This window comes from Myodes glareolus, chromosome 22 (genome assembly GCF_982192425.1).
Source record: "Myodes glareolus chromosome 22, mMyoGla1.1, whole genome shotgun sequence".
Classification (NCBI taxonomy): Eukaryota; Metazoa; Chordata; class Mammalia; order Rodentia; family Cricetidae; genus Myodes; species Myodes glareolus.
This window is the reverse complement of record NC_142047.1, coordinates 23,255,740-23,282,160: the sequence shown is the minus strand read 5'-3', so window position 1 is coordinate 23,282,160 and position 26,421 is coordinate 23,255,740. Positions and strand designations below refer to the sequence as shown.

Genomic DNA, 26,421 nt, shown 5'->3' with positions numbered 1-26,421 from the left:
CCAACATGCTAGGACACTAGCTGCCTGGGAAGAAGAGCTGTTGGCTGCTGTTTCACCAGCATCTAGAAAAGGGCTCCCCGCTGCCTCTGTCTCCGACGTATCTTGCTGGGCATCCCAGGATGGCCTCAAATTTAGAATCTTCCTGAGTCAGCTTACTGAATGCTGAGATGACAGTTAGCTAGAAGATAGTTTTTAAATTTAATTTAATTTTGGTAAGATATGTATAGTACACATTTTCCCCCTTTTAACTACTTTACTCAATTCAGTGACATTAGGTCATAGTTTGGGTCACCATTCATCACCGCTGTCCTCAACACTTTTACATTGTCCCAAACAGAAACTTCATACTCATCACACATGAACTCCAAGCTCAGTAGTAGAGCACTTGCTTAGCATACACAAGACCCTAGATCCCCAGTACTGTAAGGAAAAGACAAACAAACCTAGCCAGGTATATATATCAGAGGCATGAGGCAGAAGGACTGCAATTTGGAGGCCAGCCTGTTCTATAAAATGCAATCCTATCTCCGAAAGCAAAGCAAGCAAACACTAACTCTCTAATCCTTAATTCCCTAGGTATTATTAACCTCTATTCTAATTTCTGCCTCCATGAATTTCATTATAACAGATATCATAAATAAGAGGAAATATATCATAATTATCCTTCTTGTTCCTGACTTATTTCATTTAGCACAGTGCCCTCAAGATTCATATAGACTGTAGCATATGCCAAGATGTCATCCCTTTTTATGGCAGAGTAATAGTCCATCGTGTGCTTCCACCACCTCTTTATTTCTCCATCTGCTGACGGTCTTGGCTTGTCGCACTGTGTGGCCATTGTGGCTAATGCTGTTCTGAACACTGGTGTGCGCATCTGTGACTCTGAGTTTGAGTTTTGGGGCTATCTATCTATTTATTTATCTAGCTATCTAGGAGTAGAACTGTTGGATGACATGGAGTCTGTTTAAACTTGGAACAGGGCTCTACTGTTCTCTTCAATAGCTAGATCATTTTACAGTCCTAAGGGCCGCACAAGGGTTCCAGTCTCCCTGCATCTGTTCTGCCTTTGTACCTTTCCATTTAACATACTGACGAATCAACCATTCAAAGAGTAAGCAGAATATTTTTGGGAGGTCCCATGTCAGAGGGGTGGGTGTGGGTGAGTGACAGGAGAAAGATACTGCGAAATACAAAGTAGCCAGATACCCACAAACACCCCGAGTCAGGAGATTTGCGTCTTAGTCTCATTCTGTCACAGCATTCTCTGGGACTGGGTTTCCCCAGGTGTCCAAGGGATGATTGGATCGGGCATTTCTCAGCTCCTTTCTGTTTTATCCCTTTGGGAACACCTCGTCCAGCTGTGGAGAAGATCTATGAATACAGCTCCATCCAGGGTCCCCTCATGAGGCCCCTGAGGCAGACTTCTTCCTTCTTTGCTTAGGCCTGGTCTACCAGGACTACCCCTAACAAGACACCACTCACTGAGAACCTTCAACAACACAGACTTATTCACAAGATCAAAACAAAGTGTGGGTGGGGTCACTTCCTCCCAAGGGCTTGGAGAAAGAACCTATGCCAGGTCCCTTCCCAGCTTCCAGTGGCTCATTGGTCATCTTGGGTTTTCTGTGGTTTATATCGGCATCACTAAGATCTGCCTACATTTCCACATGCCTTTCTCCCCGTGTGTCTGTGATTATATCCATGCTTCTCCCTTCTCTGGGGATACCAGTCACACCAGATTACGGATTTATTCACGTCTCCTTCTTTTTTTAAAAATATTTATTTATTTATTTATTTATTTATTTATTTTGTATACAATATTCTTTCTGTGTGTATGCCTGCAGGCCAGAAGAGGGCACCAGACCTCATTACAGATGGTTGTGAGCCACCATGTGGTTGCCGGGAATTGAACTCAGGACCTTTGGAAGAGCAGGCAATGCTCTTAACCACTGAGCCATCTCTCCAGCCCCTCACGTCTCCTTCTTTTCCACTGATCTCCACACAGGCTTTGTCTTCGTGCAAACCATGCTCTGAGGGAGGGGTTTGGGCTAAGGACTCGAACACACATATTTTGAGATATAGAGGAGAGTACTCAGTTCATAGTAAGTGATCACAACTTCCACTGTGGCTTCCTTCTCCCTTATTGATCTCCCAAGTCTCAATTTGGCTGCTCCACAATCCCAGGTGATTGTGCCCACTGTGCCCAGCAGGGACCCATCAATTTTCAGAAGCTCTGCCAGTTGGCTTTCATTTATCTTTCAAAAAAGAGCACTGGGCTGGGGGTAGAGCTCGGTGATGGAGTATATACTTTGTGTGCCTCAGGTCTGGCCATCCTCAGTGCCAAAACACAAAAAAGCATCCAGTTTTTTCCTTGGTGTTCTGCTGGAGGATTCCATGACTCCTGCATACCCGCTTTACCGCATTGCACAGCTGCTCTTTCGTCTGGGCCACACCTGGAAAACTCGAGGCAGGAATAAGGACTTGGCGTGATGGAGAGGGAGTCACCATATGCCCAGTCTGCTTAGACCTCTGTTCCTGCCAGAACTGAGCCCTGAAGAAAGATGGGGTGTTGGGGCTGGACTGCTCCAAGCTCTCCCTGCAGGCCTAATACATGAAGAAGGAACACAGTCCCTTCTCTAAATTAAGGAGCATGCTTGGCAGGGCCAGGGATAGACTGGAGTCTTGGGGGAGCTGTGGCTTTGGATTCTGAGACCCCCAACTATTCCTGCCCTAAGAAGCTATGGCTATCAGTTCCAAGGCTGCTGCATGGTTGCTCAGTCTGTGATGCACTTGAGAAGCCACGTGTTCCCCTCAGGCAACACTGCTTGGTTAGCTTCCTGCTAAGTTCTTCCTCTTGTATGATAACTTTCTGATTACTCTGTCCCACACATCCCTTAGTAATGCTGTCCTTCTTCATAAACTTGATTCTGCCAGAATTCCTGAGCCCATCTTTTCTATCTTCTTTATCTCTGATACCCTGGACCTTCCTTTCTCTTCAGGACCCTGCCACTGAAGAACAACCCACTGATCCAGGTCAGTGGTGGGGGGCGGAAGAGATAACTTAGTGGTAAAAAGCACTTGTTCTTAGAGGGGACCTGGGCATCTTACAACTGTAACCTCAGTAGAGGATCTGACACCCTCTTCTGGCCTCTGCGGTCACCAGGCATCCATATTGTAGGCAGACACACATTCAGACAAAACGCCCAGACATATAAAATGAAATTTTAAAATAAAGAGGGAGAAAGGGGAGAAGAAAGAGGAGAAGGGAAAGAAAGAAGATTGTGTCATCAAGGTGGCTCAGAAGGTCGAGGCACGTGTTGTCAGACAAGTCTGATAATTTAAGTTCAATCCCCGAGACTCATATGGTAGAAGGAGAGAGTGGGCTCCTTCCTGCAAGTTGTGGTTGGTCCTCTAACAGCCACATGTGTGCCATGGCACATGTACACACAGATGCACATGCAAAATATATAAGAATGTAAGTTTTAAAATTGGAATTATGGTAACATCAATAAAGTTTTAAAATTGGAATTGTGGTAACTACCTTAATAAAGAAACGAGATGCATCTCCCTGGAGCCCTTGAAGGGGCCACTTGCTGGTGTTCCGGACGAGGGTACTCAAGGTGATACATCTTCCAATACTGGAAGAGTTGACACGGAGCAGTGATCCAGCCAACATGTCCATTTCTATAAAGAGATAGGTACGTGGTCATTGCAAGTAGGAGTTTTAAGAACCATGTATAGGCTCAAAGGGTTCCCACAGGGGCTGGGTTTCAGTTCGTGCCCTGGGCAGGTGATCCTTTGGTCCCTTCTACTTGGTGATAGTGTGCATATAGAAACGGAACTTGGGGTTTCTTTTATCCTTCTGTGTCCCTTGAAGATACGACATTCAGATCTACATAAACCCAGATCAATGCAAAAGAACTTGGGACTTCCTCAACAGGTATCCACAAATTGGCTTCCCCCACCAAATGGGTAGTTGCTAAAACTGAGTCAGCTCTTAGCCAGCGTCTGATGCTGGTCACACCCAGGGATGGCCCCAGGGGCTCACAAGGAGCACACTCCTTGGAAAGTGGAGCAAATTTGCGCAGTCTACTTTGATCTGAACCTGCTGGGAGGGTGGGCCAGGAGCCGGTTCCTCTACCTCATGATGCTGGGCTCACAGTATCCCACCTTGCCCTTCTCCAACTTCAGAATCACTCGACGCCCTTTAGCTTTCGGCAAAGCAGATTCGTCACTGTCAGCGCGGATATGGCCTCACCTTCTCGTCAGGACCACTTACTACTGTGAGCTTGGCAGCTTTTCACTGACTAAACAAAAAGATTAAGGGGCCTAGGTTCACGGATCTTGAAATAAGATCACCACTTACGTAAAGTACATGTGCGTTCAAAATCGGAAATTTATGCCAAAGCCAGAGACGCTCAGAAGAAATAAGGAACAACGGCAATAAAAAAATTGACTCCGTATGGAGCTTGACTCGATACGGAGCTAGTGACCGCTCAGCGACTAGAGCCCTGCTTGGCCAGCTGTAGTGTTCTGATCATGTCCTCAAAGTTCCTTCTGGCAGCGGGCTGTCACTCAGCGGAGGACGCATGCCCAGCCTGTTTACAGCCTTTTGACCTCCAGCACGACAAGAACAGCGAAGAAAAGCTCAGACGACTTCATGCCCCTCCAAACCTGCTCTCCCTTCAGTGACCACGACCCGCGCCTTCTAGCTGCAGCTTCCTGCAGACATCTCCCCCACCTTCCTGGTGTTAGCATGCTCCACACAGTCTCTTTGTTGGAACTTGGAAAGTAGCTCTGGAACTGATCAAACACTGAGCTCTACCAGATTTCCCAGTGAGAAACTGGCCTAACGCAGTCTTGTGCCCAGAACCACATCGGGTAATCAAGCTTCCTTGGTCTCCTTCCACCTGGGACAATTTCTCAGTCTTTCCTTTTTCTTGTGTTTTTGTGACTTTGGAGGCTTTGATGAGTACTGGTCAGGCGTTTGAAGTGAAGTCCACCTGCTGGGTTTATGTGATAATATAAGACATTTTGGGGGGAGGGGATCTGGTAAAACAAAACAAAACAACAACAACAACAATTAACAACAACAGCAGAAACATGAAGTGCATTTCCCACCATAGGCATCTGGTCTCCCATGGCCTCCCTTCACCCATAAGTCTCTGACTGACTCATCCTCCATGTCCAGGCAGGTTCTGTGGGAGTGCTAGTGATCATGACACTGGGCGCGACGTTGGCGTGTCTTACCCCTGGGGATGTTAACCTTGATCACTTGGTTGAAATGATGTCTGTCAGTTTTCTCCCTTCGAAAGTCTCTATTACCCGTTGTGATATCCCTTGGAATCAAGCCACAAAATGCAGCTGCACAATAAAAAGTGGGAAAGTCAAACTCTGCCTTCTAGGGGCCGAGGGACGACATTTGGGATTATTTACACTATTTGTAAATGTATTTAATATATTTTGGGGGGTGGGGCCACTTGCCTCTGAGTTCTGAGATTAAGGCAATTTAAAGACGATTAATAAACAGGATCAAACTGAATAGCATATGTATATGTTGATGTAGATGCTCCAAGCAAAAATACTCTGGAAGTTCTGTGGGCCCGTCAGTAATCATAAGCATTTATTTATTTAAACTTTTAGAATTTCTATCTTGTCTTTTCTCATTAAATTATTTTTTTTTATATACGCTGGGGTTTTGCCTACATGTATGTCTGGGTGAGGGTGCCAGATACCCTGGAACTGGAGTTACAGACAGTTGTGAGATGCCATGTGGGTGCTGGGAATTGAACCCAGGTCCTTTGGAAGAACAGCCAGTGCTCTTAACCTTGGGGCCATCTCTCCAGCCCTTGCTCTGTGTGTGTGTGTGTGTGTGTGTGTGTGTGTGTGTGTGTGTGTGTTTAGATAGGGTGCCCCTCCCGCTTAGACTTGGTATCTTCTTGTCTTAGCTTTCAAGTGCTGGGATCATGAGTATGAACCATCACACCTGGTTTAAATTGTTTCTCATGCCACCTCTTTAAAAATCAGAGGATACCCAGTGGTGGTGGCACACGTCTTTGATCCCAGCACTCCAGAGGCAGAGGCAGGCGGACCTTGGTGAGTTTGACGTCAACCAGGTCTGCATAGTAAGTTCCAGGGCTGCCTGGGCTATATAGAGAGACCCCGTCTCAAAAAAACAAACAAACAACAACAAAACCCCCAAAACAAAAACAAAAATAAGTAGTGTATGTTTTACACTTACAGATTGTATAATTTGAATCATCCACATTCCAAATTTTCAACAGTTGCAAGACCCATGGCTAACATACTGGAGAGTTCATCTTTAATAAATACTTATTTAAAAATATTGTTGAGATTTATTTTATGTGTATGGGTGTTTTACCTGCATGTACATCTGCGTACCACGTGTGTCCCTGGTGCTCAGGGAATACAGAAGAGGATGCTGGAGCCCCTAGAACTGGAGTTACAGATGGTTGTGAGCCACCACATGAGTTCTGGGAATTGAACCCAGGTTCTCTGCAAGAACACCAAATGCTCTTAGACCTTACTTATTTTTTAAAATTTTGTGCATATGTGTGTTTTGTGTGCATGTATGTGTTCCACGTGCATGCAGTGCCCACAGAGGCCTGAAGAGGGCATTGGATCATTTGGACCTGGAGTTACAGATGGTTTTGATAGGCCATGCCAGAGTTGGGAATTGATGGGTTCTCTGGAAGAGCAGCAAATGCTTTTTAACCAATGAGCTATCTCTCTCCAGCCCCCAGAAGAGTATCTTTAATATTTATTTATTTATTATGTATACAATATTCTGTTTGCGTATATGCTTGCAGGCCAGAAGAGGGCACCAGACTCAATTACAGATGGTTGTGAGCCACCATGTAGTTGCTGGGAATTGAACTCAGGACCTTTGGAAGAGCAGGCAATGCTCTTAACCTCTGAGCCATCTCTCCAGCCCCCAGAAGGGTATCTTTAACCTGCCTAACATCAGTGCAGGCAGGGTGCTGAACTGAAAGTAGGTCTTTGCTTTCCAGCCTCTTACCTCAGCCATCTGTTACAGTTCTATGGCTGGGAGTCCTAAAAACTCAAGCAGAGAAAGAAGCAGCGTCATTGTTGTTATTCTTTTGGCCCTTTAAGGGGCAAGCCACGCCCACTCCCGGCAACCCCTGACCTCTCCCCGCCATCATGGATCACGCACTCTTACTGTCCTCTCTCTTGGCGTGTGCATACGTGTCTCTCTGTCTCTGTCTCTCTCACTCCTTTAAGTAATAAATGTTCATCTTTATGTCTATTTACTGTGTCTTGTAAGCCTTTTACCGCTCACCCGGCCGCTTGGGTGGCTCTCCCGGCCGCATGGCAGGACCAGCCTGCATGGGATGAGCCTCCGCTCGTAAACTACCATGTGTCTGCCACCATGTGTCTGCCGCTTGCCGCTGGGAATCTGCACCGCTCTGGTAGCCGTCTCTGCCGGGCTCGCGAGCCCGCCGGGGGCACGCCAGCATTTTTGGAATTAAAATTGTAAAGCGCACGTTTTGAATGGATAGCAGCATAGAGATGCATGTAGAATCATGCATGTAGAATCCTCCTTCCTTCTCTTTGTATTGACTTTAAAGTTCTGTTCCCACCTTACCCCCTCCCTCTCTCCTTCTCTCCTTCCTCCCTCTCTCCCTCCTTCCCCTCCTCTCCCTCCTCTTTCTTTCCCTTCTTCCCTTCTTTCTTTTCAAGACAGGGCTTAGGTACCGCAGGCTGACCTTGAACTCACTCTATAGCTAAGTATGCCCTGAACTCCTGATCTTCCTGCCTCCACCTCCCAAGTGCTAGCTAGCATTGTAGGTGTGCACTATTTATATCTGGCCCTCTGTCTTTCCTTCTTGGTGCCCTTCCTGTTTATTTTGTTTTTTTGAAACAGGATCTTTCTACATCGCCCAGGCTGTTCTGGAGCTCTACTGTGAGGACAAGGCCTACCTGAAACTCTCAAAGGTCCACCTGCTTCTGCCTCCAGTGCTGGGATCAAAGGCGTGCTCCACCATGCTCCGCTTCTTGTTTGTTTATACCCTTGAAGACAGGGTTCTTTAATCTACACTTAGCTCAAAACAAATTTAATTTTTAAAAATGAAAAAACAAATACGGATATAGCTCAGTGCTAGAGCACTTGCTTAGGTCTAAGCCTAAATTAAAAAAAAAAAAGAGCCAGTCAGTGGTAGTGCACGTCTTTAATCCCAGCACTCAGGAGGCAGAGGCAGGTGGATCTCTGTGAGTTCGAGGCCAGCCTGGTCTACAAGAGCTAGTTCCAGAACAGGCTCCAAAGCCACAGAGAAACCCTGTCTCGAAAGACAAAAACAAAACAAAAAGAAAAAAAAACAAAAAAAAGAAGAAGAAGAAGAAGAAGAAGAAGAAGAAGAAGAAGCAGAAACCACAGAGGGAAAAAGGCCAGTGCATGGGTTAACAATTGTGTCTAGTTGATTATAAGAACTAGCCAGCATGTGGGTTATCATTCAGTTATAAATGATACCAAGAGAGACCACAGCCTTGCCCAGTTTAATTCCATGGTAATATCTGGAAAGAGTTCTATTTTTCAAATTTGAGATAGGGTCTCACTAGTTGGTCTGTGATCAGATTGCCCTTGAACTTACAACAATTCGCTTTCTGCTCTGGGAACATGGGTGTATACTGCCACACTCTTCTAGAAAGCTTTTCTTATAGTCCCCTCCCCCCTCAGTTGCATTCAGCTCAAAATGATCCTCATGCCGAAGTGGCATGTTTGGAATAACGTGCTGCTTACCCACAGGATAAGCATTCAGAGCAGTATGGGCAGGCTAAGCTGAACTCAGAAGTGAAGAGGCATCTGGGAGTTGCACAGAGAGGAGCTGTCACACTGTCCCTGGACCCCAAGGACTTAGAGAAGGAGGTGGTGCCATGGAGCCCAGTGAATGCTACAGCTGAGACTGAGAGAGGGCCTCCTGGGAGCTAAGGCTGGAGATGGAGGAGCACAGACAGGTGTGCCTAAGCTGTGATCAGCATTGACACAGGAACCAAAACTCTGACCTTTCTGCCCTCCCATGCTCTGATCTGGCAAATCAAGGGGACCTCAGGGACCACATCTGTCATGTCAGCCTCCCAGGGCACAGGCTGGGACAGAGGAGGGAGGGAATGGATCTGGAGAGGCAAGCGGAGATGGTACAGCCAGAAACACAAGTTCAAAAGTAGCGAAGGAGCTTAAAAACAGTTCCTTCCCTGTGCTGCCAGGTGTGCTGGGGGAAACAGTTCCTTCCTTATGCTACTGGGTATGCTGGGGAAACAGTTCCTTCCTTATGCTACTGGGTGTGCTGGGGAAACAGTTCCTTCCCTGTGCTGCTGGATGTGCTGGGGAAACAGTTCCTTCCTTATGCTACTGGGTGTGCTGGGGAAACAGTTCCTTCCCTGTGCTGCTGGCTGTGCTTGGGTTTGCAGCACTGATTCCATTTTAACGTGTTTCTCACTTTGCCTAGCATCTGGAAATTATTCAGACTTGAGCCATGAGTGTCTTAACATTGTGGACTCTAGCCTCACTAGGTCAAAGCCCTTGGAAGAGGCTCACACGATACTCGAGAGAATGTGGCACTCTGGATATTGGGATATGTAACTTTCTGGGAAGTGTCTGAGACTCTCCTATGAGAAGAGAGCACCAGGAGTGTGGACAAAGACATTGGCATTTACCACAAGGTCCCTGCTTGTCTGGCCCTATGAGACCTTCCTGGTTCTGATGGGCTTCTGAGGTGGGGGATGGGCACACCTAATGCCAGCATTGGTGGTATTTCCTTACCTGCTCTGTAGTGTGTCTGGGACCAGTGAACTAGGAAGGATCTGGGGTTGACATTAGTTTCTCCATCTGGAAGATAGAGGTGGTAACGTTGCTTATTTCACAGGTTTGGAGGTTAAGAGAGATAATGCAAGTAAGACCTTCAGCATTCAGGCTTGTGGCTTCTATTCTTATAGGTGCCCCCCATCCCCTGGTCACAGGTGACTGTTTTTCCTATGTGACAAGCTGGTGATACTGAGACATACACGTTTCCTGTCTTTTCTGACACGTGTGTGTGAAATGAGCGTGACTGTGAAAAGAGAAGAGACTGACACCTTGTGGCTCACAGTGAACATATCATAGAGCTACCAAGACTTCTAGAAAGGGAGAGTGGGGGATGGGGAACCAGTGAGAGCTGCCTCTGAAGGGGAAGTGGGACAGCACAGAGACCTTGGCCCGGAAAACCTGCTCTGCACCAGTGGTCTCCAGGCCTCTCTGCTTCCATGGGTTGTGAACTGTCCACTCATCTTAAAGAGTATGGGGACACCCCTAAAGGTCTGCTCCTTTACAGACAGGCTATATGGTGATGGGAATGGGAAAAGGAATGGACTATCCCCAGATAATAGCCTCCGGCTTCATAGTATGTTATTTTAAGGGGAGACCAAGGCAAGAAGATTGCCGAGTGTGCAAACTCAGCTGGGCTATATAGTAAGACCCTGTCTCAAATACCAAAGCAAAATACAAATTCCTGTCCAGCTGGCCCTCCTTGGAATATACTCCGTGAATTTTAGCATCCTTCTCCAGCCCCATCAGGCCTTGTGAAGCAAGCTTTGCTGCTGTTGGAAGCCTCCTTCTTGTAGGACCGCTCTCTCACTCTGTCTCCTCTTGACCTAAATCCCAAGTCTGTTTTTTACCCCTGCACACTGTCTATGGTAGATGCTGTGCAAACTCAAGATGAGGACCAGGAGAGGGAGCTGCCTACAGCCCCGTTCCCTTTCCCGTTAGTCAAGATCTTATACTCTGGTTTGGTCTAGCCTAGTAGAACTTGACTAGTTAGACTTGCTTTCCAAACCCAGGGCTGAGAAGAAAAGTGGTATAATACCATCTGCTAAAAAGAAGAAAAGAAAAAATATGCTGGATTTATTACCAGTCAGATAGCCCAGTCTCCTAGCTGTAATATTGGTGACTATTTCTGGAGCCCCTTTAAGCACCACACATTAGCTTAAGTATCATTTTGGCTTGCTTTCTCTTTCTGTGATAAAGACCATGACCAAAAACAGCTTAGGGAAGAGAAGGTTTATTTGGTTTTACATATTCTGGGTCATAGTCATTAGGGAAACCAGAACTCAAGGCAGGAACCTGGAGGCAGGCACCGAAGCAGAGGCCACGGAAGAATGCTGTTTACTGGCCAGCTCCCACAGCTTGCTCAGCCTACTTTTATATACCATTCAGGACCACCCGCCCATGTCCTGATTACAGTACATCATTGAGGGAAGTCAGGGCAGAAACGCAAGCAGGAGCAGTGACAGGAACCATAGAGCAGTGATGCCTCCTGGCTTGCTCTCCATGGTTTGATCATCCTGCTTTTTTATACAACCCAGAACCACCTGCCCGGGGGTGGGTACCACCCACAGTGGGCTGGGACCCCCACATCAATCATTAAAATTCCCCCAATAGACTTGCCTACAAGCCAATTTGACAGAGGTGATTGATTTCTCAATTGAGGTTCCTCTTCCCGGATGATTCTAGTTTGTTTCAAATGGACAAAAACAAAAAGCTAAGCAGGACCAGATCTATTAGTTCATCTGAGTCCCATGACACTCCTCACACAAGGCACTGCCCCCCATCCTCTTTTCCAGATGAGGATACTGGCACTCAAAGAAGTTCACAGCTACTGTCTGTATGTGCGGACCCCTTAGGAGTCCCCAGGCTCTGGAGCCTGCCTGCCTGGGTTTGCCATAATTGTTCTGCAGTTTACCAGTCACACGACTTTGGGCTTAAGTTACAAAACCTCTAAGACTGAGTTTCCTCCCTTTAAAACAGGGATGATGACAGTCCCTCCCTTCAAGAGAGGCCATGAGAACCAGTGACTTAAATAGTGTGTGCCAGCACTTGGCAAACAGAGAAGGGTTAGTAAGAGTGACTACTACAGTTGGCCTTCGTGGGACAGGCCTTTAATCCCAGCATTTGGGAGGCAGAGGCTGCGGGTATCTGTGAGTTCCTGGACAGCTAGACCTGCCTCGAAAAAAGACCCTGTCTCGAAAAAACAAATCAATCAATCAATCAATCAAACAAACAAACAAACAAACAAAAAGCGTATACTGTTAGTCCATGTCTCCCCTAGAGACTGAGGGAAGAAGACTGTGAGACATATCTGCAGCTGTCGAGGTCCACAGGCTGATCCCTATTTAGTGCTGCCCCCCCCCCTTCAGCCCACTGTCACCCTCTTTCTTGTGAAAGTCCACAGCACTCACTGACCATTCTATCCTTGTCTGGAACAAGCAGACCTTTGCCAGAAAAAATGAAGCACCTCAAATGATACCTTCTAGAAACTCATTCATTTCAAGTTGTCCCTGGCAGAGGTGACCTATCAACCTCAACCAGAAATTAACAGTTCAGTGAGTTCAATAAACCAAGGACTTTGTGGAAGTTCAGCCCTTGAGCTAAAGAGAAAGGATTACATAAGATGAAGTAGGTTCTGATGCAGAGGAACAGATTCAGGGTAGTTTGCATCAGTGGGCTGGCCAGAAAGATGCTCCTGGTCTTCGGAAGTCTGCAGGAGATCCATAGGGAGCGGGGATGGGGTGGAAAGGAGCTGATGGAACTCAGAAGCATCAGCTACTAGAGAGTCCTGGAGGGCCAAGGCTTGGGTCTTACATTCCATCAAGCCACTCAAAATTAATCTTTTGACATTATCCCCCAAAGGATATTGCAACTAGCCCTAGTCACACCAGTAGACTTGAAAAATGCTCATTTGTACAACTCTATGAAATGCAGACACCAGGGAGAGCTTGGGCTCACCTTTCAACTCTCACTACAATGTCTTCTAGTGGTTCATTTGCTCCTAGCAGGCTCCATCAACCTGTCTTCCAGGCCGACATCCTCCTGACTCTCTGTCCTCTGCTCCCCAGGCTCCGATGGTGGTGGCTGCTCATCTCATTTTTCATCAGTAAATGCCTATTTCAGAAGGCAGCTAGCTGAGCCCTCCAGGCTTCAGTACTTTTAGCACCATTTTTTTAGCACATTTTTTTCTGCTGGAACCTTCTCCCTGGAAGTGGTTCCTCCACTGACTTTAAGTCTTTGCCTGAATGCCATTTTCTCAGGGAGGTCTCTTCTCTACAGCCTTACTAAGAATTGTGTTCCCTTCATATGCCCTTCTCCCAACCTTCCTGGGGTGCCTACCCTCACGACTATGCCTTTCTTGTTTTCTCTGACTACTGCGTTAGTTCCAGGAGCAGAGAGATTCGTCTTTTCTTGCTCCTTATTGTCTGGAAGAGTTGTCAGCACATAGCAGGCTCTCAAAAGTGTGTGTGTAACGAACGGCCACAACTCTTCAGTCATGCGAGTTTGTATTTAAAAAGTATACCAGTAGTTCACAAGCAAGCCTCCATTCCCAATCATTTGTGCCTTAAAACAAGGTTATTTCCTCTCACATCTGTAGCCAGAAGTCTGAAATAAAGATATTAAGAAGAGAATGTCTCCTGCGAACATTCTAGGGAAGAATTCCAAGGGGTTGGAGCCTTCAGGCAGCTTCAGTTTCGAGTAGCATCTTCAATTGCTGCCTATGGCTCTTTCTGTCTTCTCTCCCTCTTAAAAGGATACATGTCATTAAAATTAGGGGCCACTCTAATTCAGGATGACCTCGTTTCAAGCTCTTTAACTTATGTGTGTAAAAAGATTGTTTTCCAAATTAGGTTACCTTTTGCCAAATAGCTGTGCATGAGGCGTGGGCCAGAGACACAGCTCCACTCTGCCACCTGCAGTAGCCTGAGAGCCTTTTTCAAGCAAAAATGGGGCAATTGATTTTATTGCAGATAAGAGTCCAGCACCAGACAGTCTGAAGCAGCATTGAAGTTTATTCAGATTTTGCTCAGCAGGATGGCTCAGCAGGTAAAAGCAGATGCCTGGCTGGGCTGTGGTGGCGCACACCTTTAATCCCAGCACTCGGGAGGCAGAGGTAGGCGGATCTCTGTGAGTTCGAGGCCAGCCTGGTCTACAGAGCAAGTTCCAGGACAGGCACAAAAGCTACACAGAGAAACCCTGTCTCAAAAAAACAAAACAAAACAACAAAAAGCACACACCTGATGAGTTTGGTTCCCATGGTGCTGTTCTACCTATCTACACACACACACACACACACATCCCACAATATATAATTTCAGCATAGCTTTACGTAATGTGGGGATTTGGGGTGTAGTTAGATAGATAGAGGAGGGGTACTCAGGGAAAGAATAATCCAAGAGCTTGGATGTGGGGTTCGCAAGGGGAGTCCCACTTAAGAATCCTAACATCTTCCACGTAGAGTATTTGGTAGCTCTCAACACCTCAATGTGCTGTTAAGAATCCTCCTTTCGTTCTCTCTTATTTTAAAAACTAGCTTGCACATTAGCCCATGTCCTTATGCTATTTTCATTCATACTCCGTTTGGGCGATGCTTCTCACCTGCCGCTCCTCTTCGCGATCTTCCCTGTTAGCCCCCACGACTACTGCTCCTTCTTCTCACTTTGGTTTGGATAAATGAGATTAGAAGGCGACTTCAGAGGTGCCTTGAGTAGGGAGGGTCTGCACTCTGATGATAGACCCACGTGTTACAAGGATGGACACGGAGGTTAAGACACGTCATTTATTTAAGTAGGTTTTTTTGTGAGGCTCCTAGCAAACTGCCGCTTTATAGCTGGGAAAGGCGAAAGGCCATCCTCGTTTAGGACTTAGCTGACGTATCTTTCTCTAAAGGGAGTGTTGTCTCTCCGTAGCAAATGCTAATTGTGCCGGAATTCTTAGCTCTCAGCTAATCCTTGACAGCATTTAGGCGAGAAAGTGATTTTCTCTTCCCATGTCCCTGAACTTTGCATCTTTCTCTCCTGCCGTACATTCACCGCCTAAACCTAAACTATTTCAACATGAGTTGAAAACATTTTTATATTTTATTTCGGTGAGGATTGTTATTTTCAAGTTATATTGTCGTTTGTCTGAACATAACAGCTAAAGCAAGGGACACAGTAGGTACTTCATTGTTATTTTTTAAAAATATTGCATTTTACTTATCATGCGTGTGCGCCCCACGGCACGCACGTGGGGCTGGTTTTCTGCTTCAAACTCAGGTCACCAGGCTCGGCATCAAGCTTCACTCATTGAGCCACCCTCCGGCTGAGGCCTTTAGTTCCTGAACGAACGACCCTGTGGAGTGGGTAGCATAGTGTGTGGGGTCTACGGGGTGCAGCTTTGCTGATGTGGTAGAGAGAATCCTGGGGAGGCACTGACTCAGGCACCGGCACCCAAACGCCAATGTGGCGTTGCTTCTAATACTAATTTACTGCATCGGCCTGCGTCCACCGACAAAGAGAGCGCGGAACAAGCCGGCACAACGCCCACTGCGCAGTCGCAGTAGCTAGTTGAGGCCTGCGCAGCTCTGCAGTTGGGCGGGCTCGCGCAGGCGCAGAGGAAGAGGGCTACTCGGGTTGTTCATTTGCGCGCTCAGGGCGCGGGGCCTGGGGCACTCGGGGGGCACTGTGTGTCTGGTCATTGCACCCCTCACCCGCTGCCAGGCGACCGGCCTGCACTGCGCCTGCCTTCAGCTCCCAGGCGCCGCCATCATGCTGCTGCCCGTGTTCACCCTGAAACTGCGCCACAAAATCAGCCCCCGCATGGTGGCCATAGGGCGATACGACGGGACTCACCCGTGCTTGGCGGCAGCCACCCAAGCGGGCAAGGTAACAGGTCCCACCCGAACACCGCCGGCATCCAGATCCCGCCCCTCACGCTGCCCCGCCCCCAGCCCTCATTGCCTAGCAACCTGTCGCCGCTGTCCTTGGCCTCAGGCCTATCTCTCTGGGGTTTCAGAGGAACAGCTTCGAAGTAGTGATGTTTCTTATGGACAGGTTCTTAGTATTGGACAATATTGAGAACAGATCAGGAGTTTAGGGTAGAGAAGGCTCAAGGAGGAGGAGAGCTTGGCTAGTGATTGTTGACTCCAAATTCCTCCCAGAGCGTCTGCTTGGTGCATGGAGACTCTTCCATATTTGCCTCTTTACAGGGAGAGGGAGAGAGAGAGAAGAAAAAAAGACTGCACACATCCCAACGTTAAATTCAGATTGTACTTTTAGTCCTTGATTACATACATTCAGATTTTCCTCCATAACTTTAAGTATTCACTAAATAGTTACAGAGAGCCACATACTGGGATAGGTATCAGAGTCACAGCGATAAAAGATCATATAACAAATGTTCGGTACTTTTATCTGCTTCCTAAAAGTATTGCCCATTGCTGAATCCACAAAAATCTAGCATGCAAGAAGTGTCAAATGCAGATAGGAATGTTTGTTAAATGACAAGGCAGATCAAGGCCCTGTGTATTGATGGAGGTGTGTACAAACTACAAGGACTATAGGGACCTCCAAAATGCGACTTCTAACAGACACAAAGCCTTATGCATGAATTCTCTCAGCATCATTGCTACACAGCCAAAAATACTAATGTAGTACAGGCGTAGTGGATTCTTGCTTTACTGACCTCTAATTTCATAACCTTCAGCGTTGGACAAATAACAGTAACAATACGATGTATGGGAAGTAGTCACTCATTGTTCGCTGCTGTTATTTTCTTTTTGTTATTCCAACTGTTCTGATTAGAAATAGTTCAGAGAAGTTGAAGTTAGTGTCTGGGATTGCTCCAGCAGAAAGTTCTGGCAAGGAAGCGGTATGCGGCAGTTTACACCTGTAATCCCAGTATGAGAGACTGAGGTAGGAGGATTGCCACCAGTTTGAGATCAGCTTGCTTACACCTGTAATCCCAGTACGAGAGACTGAGGCAGGAGGATTGCCACCGGTTTGAGATCAGCTTGGGCTACAGTGCGAGACCCAGTTTGAGAAAAGGAAACAGGTTGTGGGAGTGAGGTTGAAAGTATTTTGTCAGACCCAGCGTGGGATGAGTTTTCCAGGCACTTCCATGTATGTTCCATGTATGTTCCATGCTACGTTATATGCTATGCCTTAGGATACGTAGCTGGAGTGTAATGATTCACTTAAGTGAGTTATGATTTCATTAACTGATACAATGAAGTAAAGTGCTGAGCATTGGTATCAATGCTATGTGATGCTGTATGTGATGTTGTAGTTAAGAGGCACTGACAAACCTGATATAGTGGTACATAGTTGTTATTCCAGATATTCAGGGGGTTGGGACCATAAATCCAAAGCTAGCCGGTGTCTTCGCTAGGGTTTCTATTGCTGCGACAAAATGCCATGACCAAAAAGCAAGCTGGGAGAAAGGGTTGATTTGGCTCACACTTCCACATTGCTGTTCATCACTGAAGGAAGTAAGGACAGGCACTCAAGCAGGGTAGCATCTCAGAGACAGGAGCTGATACAGAGGTCATGGAGGGGAGCTGCTTATTGGCCTGCTTCCCACAGCTTGTTCAGCCCACCTTATTTTAGAACCCAGGACCAACAGCCCAGGGATGGCACCACCCACCATGGACTGGGCCCTCCCTCACTGATCATTAAATGAGGAAATGCCTTATAGCTGGATCTCATGGAGGCATTTCCTCAGCGGAGACTCCTTCCTTTCTGATGCCTCTAGCTTGTGTCAAGTTGACACACAAAACCAGCCAGTGCACCTGGGCTACATAGGGAGACCTCGTCTCAAAATTAAAATGTAGAAAAGGGGAGAGGGTGGGAGATTGGATAAAAGTACCCACTGCCAAGTCTGATGACCTGGGTTCTAGTCTAGGGGCACGTAGTGGAAAGAGAACTCACTCTTGTGAGTTATCTGACTTCCACTTGTGAGTCATGGAGCCTGAACACACACGTAAGAAAATAATGCAAGGGGGCTGGAGAGATGGCTCAGCGGTTAAGAGCACTGACTGCTCTTCCAGAGGTCCTGAGTTCAATTCCCAGCAACCACATGGTTACTTACCACCACCTGTAATGAGATCTGGCACCCTCTTCTGGTCTGCAGACAGAAGACTGCATAATAAATAAATGAATTAAAAAAAAGAAAATAATGCAATAAGATCAAATTAAAGAGGCTGATGCCGGGTGGTAATGGCACACACCTTTAATCCCAGCACCCGGGGGGCAGAGGCAGTTGGATCTCTGTGAGTTTGAAGCCAGCCTGGTCTACACGAGCTAGTTCCAGGACAGGCACCAAAACTACAAACAGAAACCCTGTCTCGAAAAACAAAAAACAAAAACAAAACCCAAACAAACAAAAAACAAACAAACAAAAACAAAACAAAACAAAAGGCTGCTGATGTAACTCTGTGGTAGAATGCTTGCCTAACATACTCAGCACCCCTGGTTCAATAGCTAGTGCTGCCACTGCCCCAGGTACTGACAGACATTCAGAACAGATTCATGCTTGCACGTACATAATCATGGATAGGAGCACAGCAGCAGTCTAACAGGCTGAGGATATCCCATTGGTGTTAGCCCAGCCATTTCAACCTGTGGGTCACGACCCCTTTGTGGGTCACATATCAGATATTTACATTATAATTCATAACAGTAGCAAATTTACAGTTAAGAAGTAGCAGTGGTTGGGAGTCACCACAACATGAGGAGCTGTGTTAGAGGGTCACAGCATCAGGAAGGTTGGGAACCACTGCCCGAGACCCCAATTTGAGGTTTTATCCTATCCTGGGTTCTTCTCTTAACTCTGCAGATGCTGTGAGAAATGAAGTTTCACCTCTGGAGCTAACATCTGAGAGTACTAGACAGTGTGTATGTGATATGTGCATGGTATATCATATTAGGATATGTAGTATGATATGAACTGTATATGCTATAGACACATTGATATATGCATTTAAATTTTATACATACTATGTGGGTTCTTAACAGAAAAGAATAGTAAGAGCTTGCTGATTGAGACAGGGTGATCACATGGCCTCTGGTAGATTTGTTCGGAGGTTTGAAGGAAACAAAACAAGCTTGTAGCCAGGTGGGCTGACTGCCTTGCAGGCAGAAGCATCAATCAGTGCAAAGGTGTTGGTGTGAACCGGAACACAAGGAGATGGGCTGGAGTGGAATGGCCGAGGCCAGGAGGTAGCCAGGAGCCTTGTTCGCATGGTTTTGTTGTTGTCTGTTTTGTCTTTTGTTCTGTATTGTGCAGAGAATGACCTATGATAGTGTGTGTTCAGATTGAAAGGAGTGAATTAAAGCGTGTAGCAAGCAAACTAGTAGACAGCAGACGGGTAGGAGCAGCAGGTAGACAGCAAAGCGTCATCGGATCAGGTGTGCACAGCAGCCAGCAGAAGCGGCTGGAGCAGCCTGACCAAGAGAGCAAGCAGAGGTAACATCATCCAATCAGCACTTACGACATCGAGCGGAAATGACTGCAGAGCCCTACTGGACCAGTCATACTGGTGGTTTCATCTAGGCAGATGAGACGAAAAACCAGGAAATTGGTTCACTGGTGCAGTGGCTCGGTAGGTAAAGGTTTGATCCCTGGGACTCACATGATAGGAGGAGAGAATGAAATCCACAAATTGTCGTTTGATCTCCATATACATGCCAGGGTGCATGTACACACAAATAAGTTTTTTTTTTTAAAAAAATGAGTAACATTTTATGATTCTTATAAAATGTCAATGTATTCTTTAAGAAACAAGCATTCCAGCTGGGTGTGGTGGTATATGCCAGTACACTTGGAGGCAGAGACAGGAGGATTATCAAAAGTTGGGGGCTAGTCTGGGTCAGCAAAACAACAAACCAAAACTGACCAAACAAGCAAAAAACTCAGACCAAACAACCAAACAAAACCCCAGAAAAGCACATTGCAGCCGGGCCTGGTGGCACAGGCCTGCATCCTTAGCTACTCGGAAGGCAGAGGTAGGGCTGCAAGTTGAAGACTGGCCTGGGCTATAGAGCAAGACCCTGTCCCAGAAATGAAAAAGGGCTAGAAGGTAGCTCCCTGGTAGATAGCTTGCCTAGCATGGTCATCTTCAGCACTGCAAATGGGATAAAAATAGAGCAGACTTTCCCAGGTGACGCTAAAGCCCACTCTGCCCAGTGATGCCGCATCTCATCGTTACGTCCAGACCCTGACTCCGCCTGACAAGGATGTTTTATTGATTGGAAAATTTTCATGCTATATATTCTGATCATGCTCTCCCCTTCCCCAGTTCCCCACTGATCCTCCCCACCCACCCAACTCCATGCCCTCCCCTCCTTAAAAAAACAAGCAAATTTTTTTAAAAAGCAAAGCACACACACACACACACACACACACACACACCAAAACTAAAAACAAACAAAAACAGTAAGATAAAAAATGTCCACACAAAGCAATATGAGACAAAAGTCTGCAAAACTGCCATTGAATTTGTTTTGTTAACCACCTACTCCTGGCCATGAGTCTACACTCAAGTGTGGATTACTATACCCAGTGAGACTCCAGCAGAGAGAGCTATTTTTTTCTTTTGCGAGTGGGTATCAATTGCAGATACCTTCTTGATTCGGGGTGGGAACCAGTGTCCACTTCATACTCTCAGCACTGAGGCCCATCTGGCTTGAACTTGTGCAGGTCCTGTTCATGCTGCCGTGTCTCTGAGTTCGTGTGTGCATCAGTCTTGTTGTGTCCGGAGCACACTGTGTCTTTGGGGTCATCCATCCGCTTTGGCTCTTAGTAAACTTTTCGCTGCCTCTTCTGCATAGCTCCTGGGCCCTGAGGGGAGGATTTGATGAAGACATCCACTTAGGACTGAGTGTTCCAAAACCTCTCATCTCTCTGTATTGTCCGGTTGTGAGTCTGCATTTTTTCCCATCTACTTCAAGAGGAAGCTTCTCTGAGTGAGACCTGAAGTATGGGTATAGCAGACTATCATTAGGAGTCATGTTGTTGTTACGGTCCTTTAGCAGAACAATAGCATTTGGTTTTTCCCTTAGACAGGTAGTTCTCAATTTTCTTAATGCTGTGTCCCCTTAATACAATTCCTCATGTTGAGGTGACCCCCAACAATAAAATTATTTTTATTATTACTTCATAATGGTAATTTTGTTACTGTTATGGATTGTAATGTAAATATCTGATATGTGACCCTGTAAAAGAGTCTTTCGACCCCCAGAGGGGTTGCAGCCGCAGGTTGAGGACACTGCCTTTGGCCTGTCCTGTGTGCAGTCTTGTCTCAGGTTTCTGGCCACCTGAGCAGTGTCGGGCATGGATGGGTTCTCTTGTTTGGGGTAGGTCTTTAATCCAGTCAGCAGGTGGCGGTCACTCCCATGGTGTTTGTACTTCCCTTGCACTGGCATCTCTTCAGGCAGGTCCCCTTTGTAGATTGCAGGGCTTGTGACTGGTTTGATGGCTTCCTTTCTCCTCTGGCATGGTGCAGAACACTTTCCAGTACCATGAATGCCAGGCGGTAGGGTGAAGCTTCTTATTAGGCACCAGCTTGACATCGTGTTTGATGCCATATGTAAATGTTGTCTTCAAGGGTGGGGTCTTAACATCAGTTCTGACAAGGAGACTTTAGAAAGAAGTTTCTTTAGTTTTTTTTTGTTGTTTGTTTTTTACTTTATGTACAGCCATACAGCTTACATATTAGATAACACTAATAGAGTGGTTCTGATACAGCTTTAAATAGAAGTCAAAAGAGAAAAATTTCAGGTCACAACAAGGAAAATCAAAAGAGGACTTTTTCTGGGTGGGCCACTGCAGCGGATGTATTCCGTGACTGTCCCATGACTAGTCATGCCCTGTTCCCACTGCACTAATGGCAGTGGAATTCAAAGCGGGCCCAGTTGTGGCCTCAAAGGACAAACACATATTGGACTCTTTTGCAATGTAAAAATGGTTCTTGCTAATTCAGTACAAAGAAAAGTGAATTCACAACCCCCACACACACACAACTGTGGGGTTTTGTTTGTTTGTTTGTTTTCGCCTGCATTCTGCCTTTTCTTACCATCTAACGTTCTCCGTTGGTCTCCTTACACTGTTTACATACATACATTATAAGGTAGGCTCCACATGTGAGGGAGAGCATGCAGTCTTTCCAAGTTTGGGTCACCTTGCTTAATGTTATGAACATTGGTGGTTTTTCCTCAGGGACATCTTTTCTCTCACTATAGAGGTGGTGAATCAGTGATTTAGATCACCAGTGTGTCAGCTAGGACAATGCTGTTACCTACAGCCATTCCTTTGGGAGAACATGTCTGTTCATCATGCAGTTGAAGGGACAGGAGGCCTCCATTAGAGACTCTTTCTGCGTGTAGAAGGGACAGAAACAGTGTGACTCCAGGGTTTCCTGTTGCTTTTGGCAAAACCTTGACTCTCATCCCAGACTCTGGGGTGCACAAGTTACTTCCCTTCTGTTTTGTCTCAATGCCTACTTTCCAGCAGAGTTTAAGAATTCCTCTGTGCAGAACTGTCACAGAATGAAGTGTGAGTGGTGACTCATGCCACTGCTGGTCTGGGTGTCCCTGCTCGTCTCAGCCCTGTCACTCGCAATCAGGGCTTCTGTCCTTCTGACCCCATGTAAGCCAAGTCCAGCTGTTGTTTTCAGAGCTTGTAAATATCACACAGATGAGGGAACAGTATTCAATTGCCACACACGTTTTCTTAATGTTTCCTGGTTAGTTCTTTTGAATACATTTTAAATTAATGTGTGTGTGTGTGTGTGTGTGTGTGTGTGTGTGTGCGCGCGCGCGCGGTGCCACAGTGTGTATGGAGGTCAGAGGAAGTCGGTTCTCTGTGGGAGTCACTTCTGTCTCACCACGTGGGTCCTTGGATCGGATGCTGGGTTGGTGGCAAGCTCCCTTACTATTAAGCTATCTTGCTGCCCCCATATTTTTCTACAATATTATTTTTTCTTAAACTAATTTGTGTAGGTTAATGACTTAAAAAATAATGCTGTATTTATACTAAAGGAATGGAATATTTAAAATTAAGGCCCAGGGGATTCCATTTTAGTATTTTTCATTCTTCAGTCATGATGATCTCTTCAAGTTGGTGGGGTTTTTTGTTTTGTATTGTTTTTAAGATAATAAAAATTGTCTCAGTGAGAGGGAGCTGGAGAGGTGACTTGAGGGTTAATAATTTTACTGTTCTTACTGAGGTTTGGAGTTTGGTTCCCAGTACCCACATCGCCATCTCGTAACCCCTGCAACTCCAGCTTTAGGAGATCCAGTGCATTCTTTTGGTGTCTGCGGGTGTCCATACACATACTCATTGGTAAAAATAACGTCTTGGGCAGTTTCTCCTTGAAGTGCGCGGTTGGGCCACGTTTCTCCTTTGACTGCAGCTCTGTGGAAGCCACAGCCATTCTGATATTTAAGATGCCCCACCCGTACCCGGTTCTCCATTACTGCGGGGTCACCACACCTGAGACTTCATCCTCTGATGGAAGCTTCATTTTCACAGGGGAAGCTCAGGGAAGTTAAGTGATGTATGAAGTCACTCAGATGATCCAATTTATGATCATCAAAACTGTTAAATTTCTGTATTTGGGACTAATTTTATTTTATTATTTTTAATTTTTTATGATTTATTTAACGTTATTTTATGTGCATTGGTATAAAGGTGTTAGATCCCTTAGAACTGGATTTTCAAACAGTGTGAGCTGCCATGTGGGTGCTGGGAATTGAACCCAGGTCCTCCGAAAGAGCAGTCAGTGCTCTTAACCTTTGAGCCATCTCTCTAGCCCTCGGGACTAATTTTATTTTAATTCTTGGTCTTAATAGTGGAGATTATGGAACAATCTCTAAGAATTTTATTTATGTGACTAATTTTAAGCTCATAAAGCACATTAAACTCATGGACTATTTGAAGGGCTAGGAAGGGAATCTATGCGGGGGGGGGGCTGGTGTGGAAGATGCTGCAGGAAGTGCTTGCTGGTTCCTGTGAGCAGGTGATGAATGACATCATCACTAAAGCTGGTATCAGCCTCCTGTGCTCAACACTAGCGATGGATGTGTGTGCACCCTCTGCACCCTGCTGGTGGAGAGCTCGTGTGCAGCCCTCATGAGCAACAGCTGGAGTCTGCCCTTCACTCTCATAGCAGGGCTGAGAACCCCTGGACTTCCATAATTCCCAGACTGGAAGTTGGCTACCCACAGAGCTGTGTATAAGTACCTTTTCTTTGTTTCTGAGACAGGGTCTCTCTAGGAGCCCTTGTTGTCCTGGAACTCACTCTGTAGACCAGGCTGGCCGCAAACTCACAGAGGTCCGCCTGCCTCTGCCTCCTGAGTGCTGGGATTAAAGGTGTACACCACCAGGCCTGGCCTTGCATGATTATCATAAGCTCTATAGATTAAGGTGACTTCTTGTTACTATTGGAATCTACTAACCAATTTTTAAAAACATATGATGTCAATTTGGCATTTTTGGATGTCTTAAGGGAATGTGACTTTTTTGTTTTTCAGGTTTTTATTCATAATCCTCACACACGGAGCCAGCATTTCAGTGCATCCAGAGTCTTCCAGAGCCCCCTGGAGTCTGATATCTCACTCCTCAACATTAACCAGACAGTCAGCTGCCTGACTGCGGGGGTCTTGAACCCTGAGCTTGGCTATGATACTCTTTTAGTGGGAACACAGACCAATCTTTTGGCTTATGATATCTACAATAATTCAGATTTGTTCTACAGAGAGGCAAGTATACCCCCTTTAACCATTACCCGTTAATGCCCATAGGTTTGTGTGTTTGTTATTTTTTTTTTTAATTTTTGTCAGACAAGTTTTTGTTGATTGTGGTGTTGGGCATTGAACTCAGAGCCTTGGGTGTGCATATCAGCTAAGTGTTCTGTTATGCCCATATCATGGGACCCCCAAACAAGACCACCACAGAGCTGGTATCCAATGCAAACACACTGCAGTTTATTGATTTCAAGTTAGCTAACTCAGACCATAATCTGACACTCTGACACAGTGGGTGGGGGAGAGCAGCCTGAGCCTTCAGGGTAAGCAGGGTGGCACAACCCTGGGCATTTTGGGATTGGGTGAAAGTATACAGCTTTTGAATTAGTTGGTTGGGGTAGAGGGGTATAGGAGAATTTCAAAACAGTGACTGTCAGCAAACAAGAATGTTAAAACATTCAGATTGTGTGTGTGTGTGTGTGTGTGTGTGTGTGTGTGTGTTGAGATTAGGTCTCACTGTTGCCCAGGCTGCTCTTGAACTTGTGACCCTCCTTCTTCAGTCTTCTGAGTGTTAGGATTGTAGACATAGACCAGCTATGCCTGGTTCCACGTTATTCATTCTCCCTTTTTTGTGTATTTGTTTGGTTATTTATTTATTTACTTTTTGAGTGGGATTTCTCTGTGTAGCTTTGTAGTCTGTCCTGGAACTCACTCTGTAGACCAGGCTGGCTTCAAACTCACAGAGACCCACCTGCCTCTTCTTGCTGAGTGCTAGGATTAAAGGCATGTGCCACCACCACCTTGCTTGTTCATTCATTTTTAACAAGTATATATGAGTAAAATTTTTAAAAATTTCTTTTAAAAATACTTTTTATTTTATTTATTTTTTTGAAAATTTTCTACATTTATACAATGTATTTTGATCATATCCACCCTCTGCTTCCCTCTGACCTCACCACCCATCTCCTTCCCGACTTCATATTCCCTATTTTTTGTCCTCTATTTTTTAAATGACATGAGTTCAATTAATGCTGTGACTATGTGCATTGGTGTGGGTCCATCCACTGGGACATGGACAACCTACCAGTGGCCATACCCCAAGGAAAATTGGCTCTCCCACCCCCAACAGCAACAATGGCCTATAGTGCCTCAGCTAGGGAAAAACTAATTTTCTTACAAAATGGAATCATGGTATATACATGTAGGTTTTTATTTTTCCTATATTAAAATATAATTAAGGTACTATACAATTCATCTAAAGTATCTATAAATTAGTTTGAAACTTTTTAGAATTTTGGAATATTTACTACAATCACTTTTAAACATTTTATCACCTCCAAAAGAAACTCCAAGCTCCAAAACAGGCACCCCCCACCGTCCCCTTTAGCTTCTGGCCTTAGACAACCAGTAGTCTGTTTTCATGAGTGTGATTTGTGGTTGACTTGCTTTTCCTAGCATGTTTTCCAGGCTGGCCCATTTTATACCATGTGCTAGTGTTTCTTCATTCCTTCTTATGGTAGAATAATATGTCATTATATGTATATACTGGATTCCATTCCTTCATTCATTTATGAGTTAATGGACAGTCTGCTCCCTAGCTATTTTGGGTGATCTTTTCAGCCAGGCATAGGTAGTATAAGTTTGTAACTCTGGCACTTAGGAGCTGAGTAAGGAGGATTGTGAGTTTGAAGCTAGTCTAGCCTGGATTGTGTTTAAGGCCAGTCTGGGCTACAAAGCAAGATGCTATTTCAACAAAAGAAAACCCAAAATATACTGTTAATGTCTTTATTTGAAATTACTGTGTATTGGCTGTCCTGAAACTCACTCTGTAGATCAGGCCGGCCTTGAACTCATAGA

The 26,421-nt window shown here is 45.7% G+C and overlaps 1 protein-coding gene and 1 long non-coding RNA gene across 2 annotated transcripts in view; one reads left to right on the top strand and one right to left on the bottom strand.

Annotated features, from left to right (window-relative positions):
* Positions 1 to 1,829: 1,829 nt before the first annotated feature.
* On the bottom strand, positions 1,830 to 15,356 carry LOC125396686 (uncharacterized). Its single transcript, XR_014999141.2, has 3 exons — positions 14,438 to 15,356; positions 9,800 to 9,865; positions 1,830 to 5,049 (listed from the first exon to the last, which is right to left on the bottom strand). It is a non-coding gene; the product is annotated as an uncharacterized LOC125396686 (long non-coding RNA).
* A 93-nt stretch (positions 15,357 to 15,449) lies between these two features.
* Bbs2 (Bardet-Biedl syndrome 2) overlaps positions 15,450 to 26,421 on the top strand; it is a 39,187-nt gene continuing 28,215 nt past the window's right edge. Inside the window, exons 1-2 of the mRNA XM_048428661.3 lie at positions 15,450 to 15,705; positions 24,352 to 24,579. Coding sequence (XP_048284618.1) covers positions 15,589 to 15,705; positions 24,352 to 24,579 — 345 coding nt within the window. The 5' untranslated portion in view covers positions 15,450 to 15,588. The remainder of the gene's footprint in view (positions 15,706 to 24,351; positions 24,580 to 26,421) is intronic.